At 50.4% G+C, this 16,723-nt stretch overlaps 2 protein-coding genes across 7 annotated transcripts in view; both read left to right on the top strand.

Annotated features, from left to right (window-relative positions):
- TMEM231 (transmembrane protein 231) overlaps positions 1-16,723 on the top strand; it is a 67,447-nt gene that overhangs the window by 15,176 nt on the left and 35,548 nt on the right. For 3 of the 5 annotated variants that reach the window (XM_058440483.1, XM_058440485.1, XM_058440487.1), the window contains one exon: positions 832-2,702. The exons of the other annotated variants lie outside the window; for them this stretch is intronic. In XM_058440483.1, coding sequence (XP_058296466.1) covers positions 832-833 — 2 coding nt within the window. In that variant the 3' untranslated portion in view covers positions 834-2,702. Of the gene's footprint in view, positions 1-831; positions 2,703-16,723 lie in introns of those variants that run through there. 5 annotated transcript variants of the gene reach the window in all.
- On the top strand, positions 5,067-13,638 carry CHST5 (carbohydrate sulfotransferase 5). 2 transcript variants are annotated; one of them, XM_032156394.2, is made up of 4 exons: positions 5,067-5,830; positions 7,725-7,861; positions 9,315-9,379; positions 10,622-13,638. In XM_032156394.2, the coding sequence occupies exon 4, from the start codon at positions 10,638-10,640 to the stop codon at positions 11,808-11,810; it is 1,173 nt and encodes a 390-aa protein (XP_032012285.1). In that variant the 5' UTR covers positions 5,067-5,830; positions 7,725-7,861; positions 9,315-9,379; positions 10,622-10,637; the 3' UTR covers positions 11,811-13,638. The 2 variants fall into 2 exon arrangements, with proteins under 2 accessions (XP_032012285.1, XP_032012286.1); XM_032156395.2 differs by lacking the exon at positions 5,067-5,830 and having other exon boundaries at positions 7,616-7,861.

Genomic DNA, 16,723 nt, shown 5'->3' on the forward strand with positions numbered 1-16,723 from the left:
CAAAGAGGAATGATTCCTTAGTTGTCTCAAGTAGTAACAGACATGGGAGGTTTTCTCTTGGAAATCATAACAGGGTTATAGCCTCATAAAAATGGCTGCGTCTTTGGCATCTTAGGCTACATGATTCAAAAAATGACTGTATGTCTGCTATTCATGCAGGAACAAATAATTCATGTCTTGGTCCTATTTGTTTCCAAGCAATTCTTCTAGGTAAGAATCATCCATATTTATGTCTTAATAATCATATATTATCCCTTTTATGCTAAGGTTATGTGAAACATTCTTGCCAATCCCTGTCTGACCTAAACTTTGCTTTAAGTTTGACTTAGGTCAACTAATAGGAAATGAAACCAACACCAACACTGCAGAGAAGCAAACAGAAGAGAAGGCATTTTAACTGGGGTCTTAGGAATTACAATTCCAGAGACACAAACCTAGGACGCAGCTAAATTGTGTTCCATACAGGTGCGATTAGGCAGGGGCTAATAGGGTATTGTAAGTTTACACAACTGGAAGATTTTAGAAGAGTCCCTGATGGATGATGGCTGGTTAACAGCTCAGGATGTCTCTAATCTATGATCAATCTAGTTTGGCATAGTTGTCTGTTTAGGAGGTTGATCATCAGGCTTGGTATATAAATAGCTCAAATCAAATGTGGCTGGTTTTACCATTTGGCCAAGTTCAGGTCAGCTTCCATCTGGGTGTGTACATGACAGAGGTCCTGCCTCCTTTCTAGATACCTCTGCCACAGCCAGTTCCGTCTTGGATTTTCTCTTCATACTTAACACCACGTGGCCCTCCACTCCTTAACTGTCCATACTTATCAGCCAGGATTCTGGGAGATGGTAAAGTTCGCCTGGGTGCAGTATGTCAGCATCCTGCTTATCTTCCTCTGGGTGTTTGAAAGAATCAAGATCTTCGTGTTTCAGAATCAGGTGGTGACCACCATCCCTGTGACAGTGACGCCCCGGGGAGAAGTGTGTAAGGAGCACTTATCCTAGGAAGGCCATTTCTGAAGACTCAGCAGGACCGTGGCTGCCTCATCGTCATCGTCTGGGAACATCTTAGGACCTTTTGAAAGAACCCAGTGGACACATGCAGGCTTGTGTGCTTTTCCCTCAGAGACAACAGTTCTTTCCAGTTTTGCTCTACACAAGTTCCGTATCTTCAGAGCTCCTGCAGAATCATCAGGGACTAGTTTGTGGAAAGGTCTGAGGGTTCCTGGAGGCTATAATTAGCTTTTTGGGTTTTTCTTCTTTGCCTTGGAGTTGAATTTCAGGAGAAAATTGCAGTCAGTTCAGACATCTTGGAAAGCGTCCCATCTCTGGTCAAGCAGAGACTTTTCCTCTGTCGAACTGAAAAACATACTGTGCATTTCTTCCTTGAGTTGTGAGCCACTCTTACTCTTTTCAGGGCTCTCTTGTGACAAACATGCCAATCACTAGCACTTTGCACCCCTGGGCTTCTCCATTTCCCCTTCGGAGCTTTGATTTCCAGAGCTGAGGCCTTTAACTGGAGACCTGGAGGGGCAGGGCCCAAGGGCAATGGCCGCATTAGCACAGGCATCAGGGAGGGCCGCTGAAGAACACTTGGAAGGACACTTGGACCGTCCACCTGCCCCAGCCCAACAGTCAGTCATCTGTCATCAGCTCAGCTGAGCAGCCCTGGATCCCTGCCCGACTGTGGCTGGGTCTTTGCCCTGTTTTGCCCTCTCTCTGTGCCCCTGGATGGCAGGCTAAAGTCAGAGGGGCTGTTTCATTCCCAGCCCCCTCAGCAGCGCTGGGGGAAGAAAGGATTGTCACAACAGGTTCTTTCTGGCCCTTACCCAACAGCCTGGGCACTTGGCCCTCCTCCTCCTCGACAGCCCTCCCCCTTCCTGCAAAGGACAGGGGTGACAGGAGTTGGTGTTGGGATTGGCTCCCACTGCCTGACAACCACAAGTTTATTCGGAAGGCTAGCGGGAAGCCCAGCGGCTGGCTTTTCCCTTGACTAAGGAACAGGATGCCCATCAGAGTGGGGCAGGCAGCTTTGGGAAGGACAAAAGAAGCAGTGAGGGAGTAAAGAGGATGCTGGCCTGGGCAGGCCAATCTAGCCTGGCCACCAGCAGAATGCTAAGCAGTCCAGTGGATTACCCTCGTGGCTAAGCAAGTGTCTGCGAGAGCAGAGATGGCTGGAAGGGGCCTCTGCACACGGAAGATGGCTTGTTCAGCCCATTGATCTCCTGAGGACGCATGCAGTCTCCTCCAAGAACAGATGGAGCCGCTTCCTGATCCCAAGCAGGTCGTTGCCACTGGAAGCACATGGCCTCGGTGATCCATGCTTCATGCCCACCCAGAAACACGCCCCTCAGTGTGTGCCTCAGTTTACTTTGGAGATCAGTTGTCATTTTTAGTGCTCCTTTAGGCTTCCTAAAAACAGTTTTGGAAACAAAGCTATTTTCAAGTATTCAAGCAGAGAAATTCCCTAACACTGACCCCTTTGTCTTTTTTTAATATTCAGGCTATGTTATATGCCTAAATTTTTTTCTTAAGATCTAAATGAAAAATAATTTCTTGTTTAAATTCCCATAAGGCAATGAGATATGGAAAGATGACAAGATACATATAAACATTGGTTTGCATTTTATTAAATTATTCTAATGCAAATCTTCTATAAAGAACCCATTATGTTTTGTAACTTTCTAATTAAAATGTTCAAAATGAGGCCAAGCATGGTGCTTCATTCCTGTAATCTCAACACTTTGGGAGGCCAAGGCGGGAGGATCACTTGAGCCCAGGAGCTTGAGGCTGCAGTGTGCTATGATTGCACCACTGTACTGTAGCCTGGGTGACAGAGTGAGACCCTGTCTCTTAAAAAAAAAAGTCAAAATGGAAGATCACATATACGTTTTTCGAGGGAAAGGGTTTGGAATGGGGAAGAATAGGGAGGGCAGAGGTTGCACACACGTGTCTTCATTACTCATCTGCAGCCATGTTTTATAAGGCTCTGCCTAAAGACCTTGGAACTTCCATTAGGTCTTTGGTGACAGTCCCCTAGTTCTTCCCCAAGTAGATGAGTTTTCAGTGGAATTCACATACCATGTGAAATCTACATGCTGGATAATTATGACTATGTCTGGTGAATATGAAATTATTTACAGACCAGATGTTGATAGTTTCTGACTCTGAATCACATCATAGCTGCAAGAGGTAAATAAAAGGCAAGAGGCCAGGAGCGGTGGCTCACGCCTGTAATCCCAGCACTTCGGGAAGCCGAGGTGGGTGCATCACAACGTCAGGAGATCGAGGCCATCGTGGCCAACATGGTGAAACCCCATCTCTACTAAAAATACAAAAATTGGCTGGGTGTGGCGACACGTGCCTGTAATCCCAACTATTTAGTAGGCTGAGGCAGGAGAATCGCTTGAACCCAGGAGGCGGAGGTTGCAGTGAGCCAAGATCGCGCCACTGCACTCCAGCCTGGCAACAGAGCTAGACTCCGTCTCAAAAAAAAAAAAAAAAAGAAAGAAAGAAATATAGAGGATTTTATTAACTCAGCTCCGACCCATAGCTAAGTTAGGGTTTGATGTTATTACTGGATATTTGGAGGCAGAAAGACTCCTGATTTTGCCGAATGATTAGTACAGTTTCGGCTTAAGTCAGATGAGACCCCCCTAATATTCCATCATGTAAGGCTAATAAAGCAATTATTTCTTTTTACTTTTATTGTAGACTCATTGGGTATATGTATGGGTTTCGTGTATAGCTAAATTGTACATCCTGGGGGTTTGGTGTACAGATTATTTCATCACCCGGGTGATAAGCACAGTACCCAGTAGGTGGTTTTTCTTTTCTTTTTTCTTTTTTTTTTCTTTGAGACAGAGTCTCACTCTGTTACCCAGGCTGGAGTGCAGTAGCATGATCTCAGCTCATTGCAGCCTCTACTTCCTAGGTTCCAGCGATTCTCCCTCCTTACCCTCCTGCGTAGCTGGGATTACGGGTGCCCACCACCACGCCGGGCTAATTTTTGTATTTTTAGTAGAGACAGGGCTTCACCCTGGTGGTCAGGCTGGTCTTGAACTCCTGACCTCAAGTGATCCATCCGCTTTGGTCTCCCAAAGTGCTGGGATCACAGCAGTTTGATCACAGAAGTTATTACGGTTGGCATTCTGGCACACATCTTTCTAATCTTTTTTGTTGTAACCTTTTTAGTATCATAAACAACACTTCTATAAACCTTGTGTAGAAATCCTTGTTGTTGGTTCATTTCCTTGAGATACATTCAAAAAACTTATGACCATTGTTAAGGATCTTAATTCATTGCCAAATCACAGCCAGGAAAGACTGTGCTAATTTCTACTCCCAGCAGCAGGGACTTCTTGTTTCAGATACCACCATGGATTAAAGAACCTCTCAATGCTCTATCCTTTTCAGATGACTGGACTCTGCCCGTTTGTTTGTTTGTTTTTGAGATGGAGTCTCACTTTGTCGCCCAGTCTGGAGTGCAGTGGCCCCATCTCCGCTCACTGCAGCCTCCACCTCCGGGTTCAAGCGATTCTCCTGTCTCAGCCTACCTAGTAGCTGGGATTACAGGCATGTGCCACCATGCACGGCTAATTTTTGTATTTTTAGTAGAGATGGGGTTTCGCCACGTTGACCAGGCTGGTCTTGAACTCCTGACCTCAAGTGATCTGCCGGCCTCACCTCCCAAAGTTCTGGGATTACAGTCATGTGCCACCAGGCCAGGCTGACCTGTTTGTAAGGGGTGGCTGGCGAGGTTTTATTTACTGAAACATACCCTGTATTTATGGGAACCTGTTATCAAGCCTGCACCTCTGGGCGGAGGCTAGGGCAGGGAGGGCACAGTTCCTAAGGCCACCTGGTCTTTCAACACCTCCCAGCTGCATCGGGAGGCAGCACGGATTCCTGTGTCATCAAGGTGCCTGGGTCTTGGCTTAGGGCTGAGGTTAGGGCCTTGGGAAGGGTTTGGATTCCAAGTCCCTTCGCTGCAAGGATGCCCCCCGAGAGCGAGGAGGGGCAAGATAAGTTTCGACTTCCTTCACTAGGGCCTTTGTCCTCCCAGGAGCTCCCAGGTTCTCTGGCGATTGGGGGTTGGGGAGGGGTTACAACGTTCATTTGTGGTCAGTTAGATGAGAAGTGACTCTGCCAGCGTCCTTTGACATCCTCGGCTAAAAGGTGCGCCTCTTAGAGCCCCAGCCCACTTAGGCCCTCCTGCCCTGCCCTTGACCAGCGCCCCTCCCCGAGGCGTGGCACCTCGGTCGGGGGTGGGGAGAGGGAGCCGGGGGCAAAACCTTCTCCTTCCTTCCTTCTCCCATTTCCCTGGCTCCCGCCGGCCACCCTGGGACTGCAGGCACATCTGAAAGCGCCTCATCAGGCATCGCCGAGGATTGCCGGGCGGCGCCGAGGGTTGCCGGCCGGCGCGCGGGGAGTAGAGGGCGCGGGCCGCAGTGCCGCGTTCCCAGAGGGAGCTCTGCGCCGGGTCCTTCCCTTTGGTAGCCCCAGGACACCCCCATCCTCAACATCCCATTCTGGGACTCCTGCCCTGTTCCCAGATTCGCTCTGCCTCGAGTCTCCTGGAGCTTCCAGTGGCTTGGTCACCCCCGACTCTCGTCCATGCCTCTTAGAGCCCCTTTACCGGCCTCACCGGGTGTCCCTTAATAGTCTTGGGACCTTAAGGAGCAAGTCAGCCCCTGCGGACCCTCGCAGTGTAAAGAAAGCTGGCTGTGCGGTGGAACTTGGAAGAGACGACGTCTAGTAGATTTGCTGAGCCCAGGAAGAAAAGCGTCCCTCTCGCTGCCGCTCCAGGTCGGACAAACACGCCAAGCTTTGAGGTACTTTGGTTCTTCATTCTCCACGGGAGGTCTCTCCACACTCGGTTGGGCTGGGGGTCGGGGCAGTGGCCCAGCTGTGACGCTCCTCTGTCCTGCACTGGGGACCTGGGTTGGCCGGAAGAGCTGGGGGTGGTTTTTCCATCAGCAACGTGGAAAGTTCATCTCCCCTGCTAGCGCTGGTTTGGAAGTGGCTTGCTGGGGTTTCGGCTGCGCAGGGGAATCCTCACTGCGCTGGGCGGGGATCGGGGTGCGGGTTCTTTTTCCATACATGGGTCTCAAAGGGTGTGGCTTTCAAAAACTCTTCATAAAATTCTTGAGAAAAAATAGCTTGGTGAGTTAATTTGGAACCAGACTCGGGAATTGGAGTCGTGCCTCACTGCCTCTAGGGGCTTGATGTTGGGCTTCAGGAAAGGCCCTCTGGGCCCCAGGACAGTACAGGTTCCTAGGAAACGTTTTTTTGTTTGTTTGTTTTGAGACGGAGTCTCGCTCTGTCGCCCAGGCTGAAGTGCAGTGGCCCGATCTTGGCTCATTGCAACCTCTGTCTCCTGGGCTCAGGTGATTTCCTGCCTCAGCCTCTGGAGTAGGTGGGATTACAGACACGCGCACCACCACACCCAGCTAATTTTTGTATCTTTAGTAGAGGGTGTTTCACCATGTTGGCCAGGCTGGTCTCCAATTCCTGACCTCAGGTGATCTGCCCCCCTGAGGATCCCAAAGTGCTGGGATCACAGGCGTGAGCCACGGCACTGGGCCCAAATTTTTGTTTTTGTTTTTTTCAGATGGGGTCTCACTCTGTCACAGAGCCTGGAGTGCAACTGCACCATCTCGGCTCACTGTAATCTCCACCTCCTGGGTTCAAGCGATTCTCCTGCCTCAGCCTCCCGAGTAGCTGGGATTACAGGCATGAGCCACTGTGCCCAGCTAATTTTAGAGATGGGGTTTCACCATGTTGGCCAGGCTGGTCTTGAACTCCTGACCTCAGGTGATCCACCCGTCTTGGCCTCCCAAAACACTAGGATTACAGGCGTGAGCCACCGCACCTGGCCTAATTTTTTTTTTTTTTTTTTTTTTTTTTTTGAGATGGAGTTTTGCTCTTGTTGCCCAGGCTGGAGTGCAATGGCACGATCTCAGCCTCTGCACCCTCTGTCTGCTGGGTTCAAGCTACTCTCCTGCCTCAGCCTCCAAGTAGCTGGGATTACAGGCACCTGCCACCATACGTGGCCTAATTTTTGTATTTTTAGTAGAGATAGGTTTTGCCTTGTTGGCCAGGCTGGTCTTGAACTCCTGGCCTCTGGTGACCACCCACCTAGGCCTCCCAAAGTGCTGGGATTACAGGCGTAAGCCACTGTGTCTGATGTTTAGCAAATGCAAATGTTGACTTTCCTTTTTCTTCCCTTTTACACAGAGGCAAGGCAGTCAAGAATTGCATTGTGGTCGGGCGCTATGGCTCACGCCTGTAAACCCAATGCTTTGGGAGGCTGAGGCCACAATGCACTCATCTCTACTTTGTGAATTTCATGTGAACTGTTTGTATTATTTTTCTAAAAATTAAACATGTAATAAATATGTACCCCCAGAAAAGAATCAAAAAAGGGAAGAATTTAAAGGGGAAGGGGATAGTCCTTCCAGGATGGAAGAGTTCACTGGACAAAGGCTTAGGAGTGTGACCCACCACAGAGCCCTGCACTGGGAGTCTGCCTGTTGGACTTAAGCCCCTGCCCTGCATCTTTCTTACTGGGTATTCATGTCTCTGAGCCCCACTGCTTCAATTAAAACAGACAGGGATGGTTATTTCTGCCTCCGAGGGACTCGGGAGGATAACATTCAGTCATGAAGATGAAAGTGCATATCACAGGGCCTGCCTGACTGGTTCTTCCTAACTTTGCACCCTTAGCCAGTTGTCCGCTGTGCTGAATGTAAGGCTCCTTATCAGAAAGCTTCCAGTGAGGAACTGGTCTTCTGGAGACTGTGCATGGCATAGAGTGATTCAACCACCTTCTTAAGAAGACCTCTGGCTTTCCTGGAACACAGGTAACAAAAACCCTAGCTTGGGATCAAGATCCTCCCTACCCAGGGAAGGGCTGGGCTGGCCAGGACAACTGTGTTTGGGCCAGAGCAGCAGGGTCCTGCACTCTGCAGGGAGCAATCACAGGTGGGAGAGGCCCACAGCCTGGGATCAGAAGTGCCAGGAGCTTAGGAACAGGAGTCCTGGGGTCCCAGCTTTCTTATTGTCTCTCTAAGCCTTGAGTCCTTCACCTGAAAAAATGCCATCATCATGCCCGCCTCAGTGCCCATTGAGTGAAATCATCCAGTGGACTTGAAGCACCTAGCACTTGTGATCATTGAAGTCATCAAATATGAGTTCCCTTCCTTTCTGGCACTCTGTTGGCAGGGGAGCCAACCATCCATCAGCCAGCACTGGAAAAAGTACAGTCACACATGTAAAGGAGGTGGGGGGCTACTCTCCTCATCTTCCAGGTTTTCCAGGAGTGGGTATAGGGATCCAGAAGGTAGCTTGGGAGTCAGCAGATGACAGAGGTGTTGGGCATCCTCCACTCACTCCTGTCGCCGCATTGAGGGGGAAGGAGCAGAGATGAGATCTGCTCACAAGTTAGACCCTGGCTTCTCTCAGTGGGTGATGTGGACAGGGGAAGGGGTCAGGCAGGGAGCAAAGGAAGCAGGAGTAAGGAGAAAACTTCCAGGCTCCTCCCTTCCAAAGTCACCCAGCCTTGAGGTCATTGCAGATGCAACAGGTGCAAACAGAAGAACCCTTTGGGACCTTGGAATGAGGGAGGCCGGCTCAGTGTTCCTTCCATCCTGTGAGACATGCGTGACATTCTTAAGGTCCACTAAAGGCTCAGGGTGGTTGGAGGCCAGAGGATGGCCTGGGAGATACAGGGATTGGAAGGGTAGGTGGCCTGTCGGTGTCTCCTCTGTGGGGAGACTCCCCAGGTGGAGGGGGTTCTTCGTCTCCAGATGTAGCTCAGCACAGGGACAGTAACAGTAACAGGGGCATGTGTGTAAGGAATGCTTCCCCAGGCCCTCCCCTCATAGGTGTTTGCAGCAGCATCCATCACAACAGCTCTAAGAAGTTAAATGTTGCAAATCCCGTTCTACAGAGGTGGAAACTGAGCCTCAGAGAAGTTAAGTCGCTTGCCCCAGGTCTCATAGCTCCCCATTGGCAGTGCTGGGATTTGGAGCCAGCTCTCTCGACTCCATCCATCAGGAGACCCCGCCAGTTCCCAGCCATTTGGAGAAATGCCCTACACAGACTCATTCAACCTCAGCAAGCGTGGTGGTGCTGTGACATCCACCTAAGCCCTCATCAAGCCCTTTAGCTCCACAACCCAAAAGGGTCTCTCTACGAGGTATCCTGAAGCAAAAGACAGGCGGGACAGCTCTGCTCCCACCCTGGGGAGTTTTCTATGTACGGGGCTGTCTCTCTCTGTAGGGGTCTGATCTCCTCTCCTTCCTGCTTTGCCAGATGTTGAGACATCTCCCATGGATTTGTGATCAGCGTTGCAGCTCTCCCAGCAGCCCTGGATAGTGGTGAGTCCCCTCAGCTGGCCGGGACAGTACTCTGCTCTCACCTCTCTGCTTCTCTGGCTCCATCCCAGCTCTGCCTCAACTGGTCTCCTTGCAAACCCACAGGGCTCCAGGACACCCTCCTTCTGGAGCCCATGCTGCCTACAGCACTTCACCCCCTACCGGTGATGGCAACAGTTGCTGTTCTTTGTCCACTTTATTTACTTGCTTATTTTTAATGACAAAAGTTTTTTGTGTTTTTTTTTTTTGTTGTTGTTGTTGTTGTTTGAGACGGAGTCTCGCTCTGTCGCCCAGGCTGCGTGTAGTGGCACAATCTCAGCTCACTGCCACCTCTGCCTCCCAGGTTCACGCCATTCTCCTGCCTCAGCCTCCCAAGTGGCTGAGACTACAGGCGCCCACCCCCATGCCGGGCTAATTTTTTGTATTTTTAGTAGAGACGGGGTTTCACCGTGTTGGCCAGGATGGTCTTGATCTCCTGACCTCGTGATCCGCCCGCCTTGGCCTCCCAAAGTACTGGGATTACAGGCGTGAGCCACTGCGCCCAGCCAACAAAAGTTTTATACCTGCCTGTTAAAAAAAGTATATAATGCAGAAGCACACCACTTAAAAGGTGCAATCCTCAGTTATGGGCATGACTGCACGTTCCCTTCCCCCATCTTCATTATAATAAACCCCCAATCCCCCCAGATCCCATGAGCCAGGTACCAGAATTATCCCTCTTTTACACGTGGGTAAAGTGATCAGTCACAGAGAGATTTAAGTGATCTTCATAAGCAAGATCATAGGCTAGGAAGTGGCAGAGCCAGGATTCAACCTCGGCAAGCCTGGTGGTGCTCTGACATCCACCGAAACCCCCATCAAGCCCTTTTAGCTCCACAACCTAAAAGGGTCTCTCTAAGAGGTATCCTGAAGCAAAAGACAGGAGTTCTCTTTGAAACATAGTATTTCTCTCTACAGATAGATAGCCTGTAGGTATGTAAGTAGGTGGGTTGGTAGGTAGACAGTTTGAGGATGTCCCACATTTTTCTGCAACTGGACTTCTGCTCTGAGCACAGACTATATTCTGGCTTATGTCTTGACTCCATATTCCTGGGAAAGCGCTGGACTGAGACCTTGGGAGTGTTGGAAAGTCCAATGGGTAGGGTAGTCGAATCCGAGGGCTGATCCCTGAGGGCACTGGGCAGTAATTGGGGCGTGGAATGGGCATGACGCCCTGGTCCCTAAAGTTGCCCACTCTGCCTGAAGGCCCCCAGCCGCCGGCATGTGGCTGCCACGCTTCTCCAGCAAGACAGTGACGGTGCTCCTCCTGGCACAGACCACCTGCCTCCTGCTCTTCGTCGTCTCCCGGCCAGGGCCCTCATCCCCAGCCGGCCGCGAGGATCGTGTGCATGTGCTGGTGCTGTCCTCGTGGCGCTCGGGCTCGTCCTTCGTGGGCCAGCTCTTCAGCCAGCACCCCGACGTCTTCTACCTGATGGAGCCCGCGTGGCATGTGTGGACCACCCTGTCGCAGGGCAGCGCCGCAACACTGCACATGGCTGTGCGCGACCTGATGCGCTCCATCTTTTTGTGCGACATGGACGTGTTTGATGCCTACATGCCACAGAGCCGAAACCTGTCCGCCTTTTTCAAGTGGGAAGCGAGCCGCGCGCTATGCTCGCCGCCCGCCTGCAGCGCCTTTCCCCGAGGCACCATCAGCAAGGAGAACGTATGCAGGACACTGTGCGCGCGGCAGCCCTTCAGCCTGGCCCGGGAGGCCTGCCGCTCCTACAGCCATGTGGTGGTCAAGGAGGTGCGCTTCTTCAACCTGCAGGTGCTCTACCCGCTGCTCAGCGACCCCGCGCTCAACCTGCGCATCGTGCACCTGGTGCGCGACCCGCGGGCCGTGCTGCGCTCCCGGGAGGCGGCGGGCCCGCTACTGGCACGCGACAACGGCATCGTGCTGGGCACCAACGGCAAGTGGGTGGAGGCCGACCCTCACCTGCGCCTGATTCGCGAGGTGTGCCGCAGCCACGTGCGTATCGCCGAGGCCGCCACATTCAAGCCGCCACCCTTCCTGCGCGGCCGCTACCGCCTGGTACGCTTCGAGGACCTGGCGCGGAAGCCGCTGACAGAGATCCGCGCACTCTACGCCTTCACCGGCCTGACCCTCACGCCACAGCTCGAGGCCTGGATCCACAACATCACCCACGGGTCGGGGATTGGCAAGCCAGGCGAGGCCTTCCAGACTTCGTCTAGGAATGCGCGCAACGTCTCCCAGGCCTGGCGCCACGAGTTGCCCCTCACTAAGATCCTGCGCGTGCAGGAGGTGTGCGCCGGCGCGCTGCAGCTGCTGGGCTATCGGCCTGTGTACTCTGCGGACCAGCAGCGGGACCTCACCCTGGATCTGGTGCTGCCACGAGGCCCAGACCACTTCAGCTGGACATCGCCTGACTGAGAACTCTGGGCCTTAGAGCAGGCCCCGAATTGTGGTTGCCAGGCCCAGGAGGCGACTGCATGGTGGGGAGGGAGCTGGGGCGCATGGGGAAGCAGGTCCCTACTATTAACTGGGAGTTTGGGGTCCTCCCCTGAAGTAGGCAAGGACTGCACGTTTCTTTCTCTCCTGATTCTCGGTTTTCCTTTGAGTCCTCTGGAGCTGCCTTCTCATCAGGTGCACTCTTCATGGAAAGCAAGTCTTGCCCCTACCTCTTCTGGGCACAGGGAGTAAGTTCTGCTAAATTAAATTAAATGTGTGCCAGGCCTGGCGTGGTGGCTCATGCCTGTAATCCCAGCATTTTGAGAGGCTGAGGCAGGTGGATCACCTGAGGTCAGGAGTTTGAGACCAGCCTGGCCAACATAGTAAAACCCCCTCTCTACTAAAAATGCAAAAATTAGTCGGGCGTGGTGGCACACTCCTGTAATCCCAGCTACTTGGGAGGCTGAGGTGAGAGAATCACTTGGACTCCAGAGGTGGAGGTTGCAGTAAGCTGAGATCATGCCACTGCACCCCAGCTGGGGCGGCAGAGCAAGACTCTATCAAAAAAAAAGTGAATAAATTTGTTCAAAAGTCCTGCAATCTAGTGAACTGTAACCTCATTTTTTCTCTCTTTTTTTTAATTGTGTGATTCCATTTATTTAAAGCAGAAAAACTAGTCTATGGTGATAGAGGTCAGAATAGGGGATACTTTGTAGGGAGGATTTGACTGGGATGTAACCTTATTTAATATGTAAACAAACTACAACTTGACCAGGGAGTATATTCTTGTAAGAAGAAAGGAGTGTCCTCCAATCATAGCAGCCAGATTTCAGCCAGGGGCAGACTGCAGACTGACCAGATGTGTCCAAATTAGACAAAGGCTGAGCTGTAACCAATCAGCAATGCCACTTCCTTTTTCTGTTTATAAATGCTGCTTGCCCATTGTTGCTGGGTGGAGGTCTCTGAAACCTCTCTAATATAGATCTCTCATTTAATGGGGTGAGTTTGGCCTTTAATTGCCATCATCCCCAGAACAAAGACTGACCAATTGGACTCAAATGCTATTGAACTATCTTTATTGCATGGACTTCGAGTTATTTGATTTTGACTAGTTTGTTTATTGAAACTCCTGATAAGGAGTGTACTTCAGTTTCTTGGCATTGTCCACTCATAGCCATCATAATAGTCTCCCTGGTCGGGCACAGTGACTCATGCCTGTAATCCCAGCACTTTGGGAGGCCAAGGCAGGCAGATCGCTTGAGCTCAGAAGTTCGAGACCAGCCTGGCCAACATAGTGAAACCTTGTCTCTATTAAAAATACAAAAAATGGCTGGTGTGGTTGTGCATGCCTGTAATCCCAGCTACTCAGAAGGGTGAGGCAGGAGAATCTCTTGAACCCAGGAGGTGGAGGTTGCAGTGAGCCAAGATTGCGCCACTGCACTCCAGCCAGGGTGACAGAGCAAGATTCCATCTTAAATAATAATAGGCCAGGCACAGTGGCTCAAGCCTGTAATCCCAGCACTTTGGAAGGCCGAGGCGGGTGGATCACTTGAGGTCAGGAGTTCAAGACCAGTCTAGCCAACATGGTAAAACCCTGTCTCTACTAAAATACAAAAATTAGCCAGTGTGGTTGTGCATGCCTGTAATCCCAGCTACTCAAGAGGTTGAGGCAGGAGAATCGCTTGAACCCAGGAGGTGGAGGTTGCAGTGAGCCAAGATTGCGCCACTGCACTCCAGCCTGGGTAACAGAGCAAGACTCCCTGTCAAAAATAATAATAAAATAATAATAATAATAATAGTCTCTCTGATGTGTTGCCTCCCCTGGGAAGTCTTACGTACTCCTCTGCAGCCATTCTTTATACATCAACTGGTCTGTTAGGGTTAGAATAACAAAAACATGAAGAAAGCATAAAGAATCATCCAACTAAGGTGAAACTGTGAAGTCAATACTGAAACAAAACAAGTCCATTATGATGGTGACAGAAAATGGAGTCAGGGGCCAAGGTTTTGGTCAATCTCTCGAAATTGAGAGGCTGACCAGAAGGCAGAAATGTTTAAGTTCAATTAAATTTGGCCCAAAGTTCCCAGCACTTTGGGAGGCCGAGGTGGGCCGATCATGAGGTCAGGAGATCGAGACCATCTTGGCCAACATGGTGAAACTCCATCTCTACTAAAATACAAAAAATTAGCCGGGCATGGTGGCACATGCCTATAATCCCAGCTACTCTGGAGGCTGAGGGAGAGGAATCGCTAGAACCCGGGAGGTGGAGGTTGCAGTGAGCTGAGATCATGCACTGCACTCCAGCCTGGTGACAGAGCAAGACTACGTCTCAAAAAAAAAAAAAAAAAGAATTTGGCCCAAAGCTGCTGCCATACCTGTTGAACTTCAACCTAACTTAATATTTAAGTAAACTGCCTCCCAACTGAGACTATAGTCTTGTAACAAATAGCTGAATCTCAGCAAGTCACAGCAGCTGTGCTTTAACCAGTCACAGGCTGCCAACTGATCAGACCAAGTCCGTATAAGGCAAATGCTGAGCTGTACCCCATCAGACTGTTTCTCTGTGTTACTTCCAAAAAATTTGGCCTGCCAGTGTTGCTGGGTGGAGCACTTTGAACCTTTACTGGTTCAGGGTGCTGCCCGATTCATACATTTTCTTTGCTCAAATAAAGTCTGCTTAATTTAATTTGTCTAATGTTTTTCTATTAACAGTTCAGATGACTTGGCCTCTACCCAAACTCTTTCTTTCCCCTAGACTCTCCTCTCTTGGAATGCATCCTGAAGCAGCTGAAAAGGGGTGCCCCAGGCCTAGCTGGGAGCAAAATCTGGTGATATTGCTTCTGAACATCCCACATGTGCCACACGCATGCACCACACACACACACACACTCACATGCACACACAGCCTGGACTCTGTTCCCCTTATGCCCCTGGCACCACACTCCATCAAAGCCATTGACCTTTATATCCCCCTGTGTCTTCAGTGAGAAAGAGGTATATCAGGCCAGACGTGGTGGCTCATGCCTATAATTATGAATTACCCGGTCTCTGGTATTCTGTTACAGCTGCACAAAATAGGCTCCTTAACAAAAAGATTCACAGACAAGAAGTTTGTTTGTTTGTTTTGAGATAGTGTGTTGCTTTGTGGCCCAGGCTGGAGTGCAGTGGTTCCATCTCGGCTCACTGCAACCCCCACCTCCCTGACTCAAGCGATTCGCCCATCTTAACCTCCCAAGTAGCTGGGACTACAGGCACATCACTATGCCAGGCTACTTTTTGTATTTTGGGGGGCTACATGTGTTTCAGAATGTAGCCCAGGCTGATCTGTAACTCCTGTGCTCAGCCTTCCGAAGTGCTGGGATTACAGGTGTGAGCCACTGTGCTTGCCCAAGAACAGTTGATTAATCCATGCAGCATACATCACACAGGACAAACCTAAATGAAAAGTAACAACACAGTGCCTCAGAACACTGCCTTACACAGCATCTTCCAAAAGACACAATACATTTGTAGAGAAATAACAGGAAAAAGAAAGTTTTAGGCCTCCAAAGGTGAGAAACTGTGCATAGGTAAATATCTGAGAGGAAGCTGATGCAGCAGTATTAGTCTGCGGTGCCTCTGGTACTGCCGCTGGCTGGGCAAAGTTAAGGGTTGTCTCCGTTGAAGGAGAGTTTTTATCGTGCCTTGAGGCAGAAAGGGGAGGGAAACCTGACCTTTTCCTGTATTTTCTGCTTCTTAATTGCCTTCAGCTGAAAATCATGTTTATGTGAAAGAGGCATAATATGGGCTGACGCCTCTGCTTTCCTCCACCTGAAGAGAACCTGCACGCTGCTCCTTTGCTTTGGACCTCCACCTCCGCCACAGAGAAAGCCCAGGCCAGCCTGCTGGACAAGCAGGGACCATGAGAAGGAGAGTTCAGGTGTCCCAATGCAGGCCATCCTAAACCAGCCAGCCCCTCACGAGCCCCAGCTGATCACCACGCAGCCACTTCTGCTATCTTCAACTGGCCAAAGCGAGTCCAGGGTTCACCCAGATTCAGAGGTGGGGAAATTGAGTCCACCGCTTGAGAAGAGTAGCCATAGAGATATATGAGCGAGACCAGCTGAGCCCAGCACTGCCGGCCAAGTCGAAGACTTTAGGACCAGCCACACATGTTCGGTGGCCACACGTGGCCAGTGCTCCATATTGGACAATGCCAATCAGACTCCTCATTCTCATTGCATTTGTATACCCTTCTGGCCCAGAGATCTGTCTATATCCGCATCTGACTAAGATGCTCTACTAGAGAACAGCATCTACTTCATGTTTCCATCCTTTGGAAACCCAAAGAGCCAGCAGAAGTTTTGACTTTGCAATTGATCCTACTCATTCAAATTTCTAGCGTCTATCCGACTGTGTAAGATGGAAGAGAGACTTACAAGGGTTCCCATCGCCTATCCCAGAGTATGTGCTCAGGGCTCTTGGCACGTCTCCTCTTGGTTACACATGGTTCAGATAATGTTGGCCACTTCTTAACATTAGTTTCTCATGGGTTGATTCCTAGGAAGCCTTATTCCTCCCATTTTAAGAGGGCAGCCGGTTGAGTGATTCAATGAGTCAGGCCCAGTATCAGGCCCCAGGGACACAGTAAGGGACAGATTACACATAGCCCTTGCTCTTGTCCGGGGTGCAGACACTAAACAAATAGTCAAACAGATTAAACATGCAATTATAGGTTTTAGTTATACCCTAAGAAAAAACAAAGCCAGGGGCAGTGACACAACTGTAATCCCAGCACTTTAGGAGGCTGAGACAGGAGGATCACTTGAGGACATGAGTTCAAGACCAGCCAGGCAAATGAATCTTGTGGGATATCACTGTCAGGCTGGGCTCTGAGCCTGCATCAAAGCAGGCC

The sequence above is a fragment of the Hylobates moloch genome, unplaced genomic scaffold, assembly GCF_009828535.3.
Source record: "Hylobates moloch isolate HMO894 unplaced genomic scaffold, HMol_V3 SCAFFOLD_6, whole genome shotgun sequence".
Classification (NCBI taxonomy): Eukaryota; Metazoa; Chordata; class Mammalia; order Primates; family Hylobatidae; genus Hylobates; species Hylobates moloch.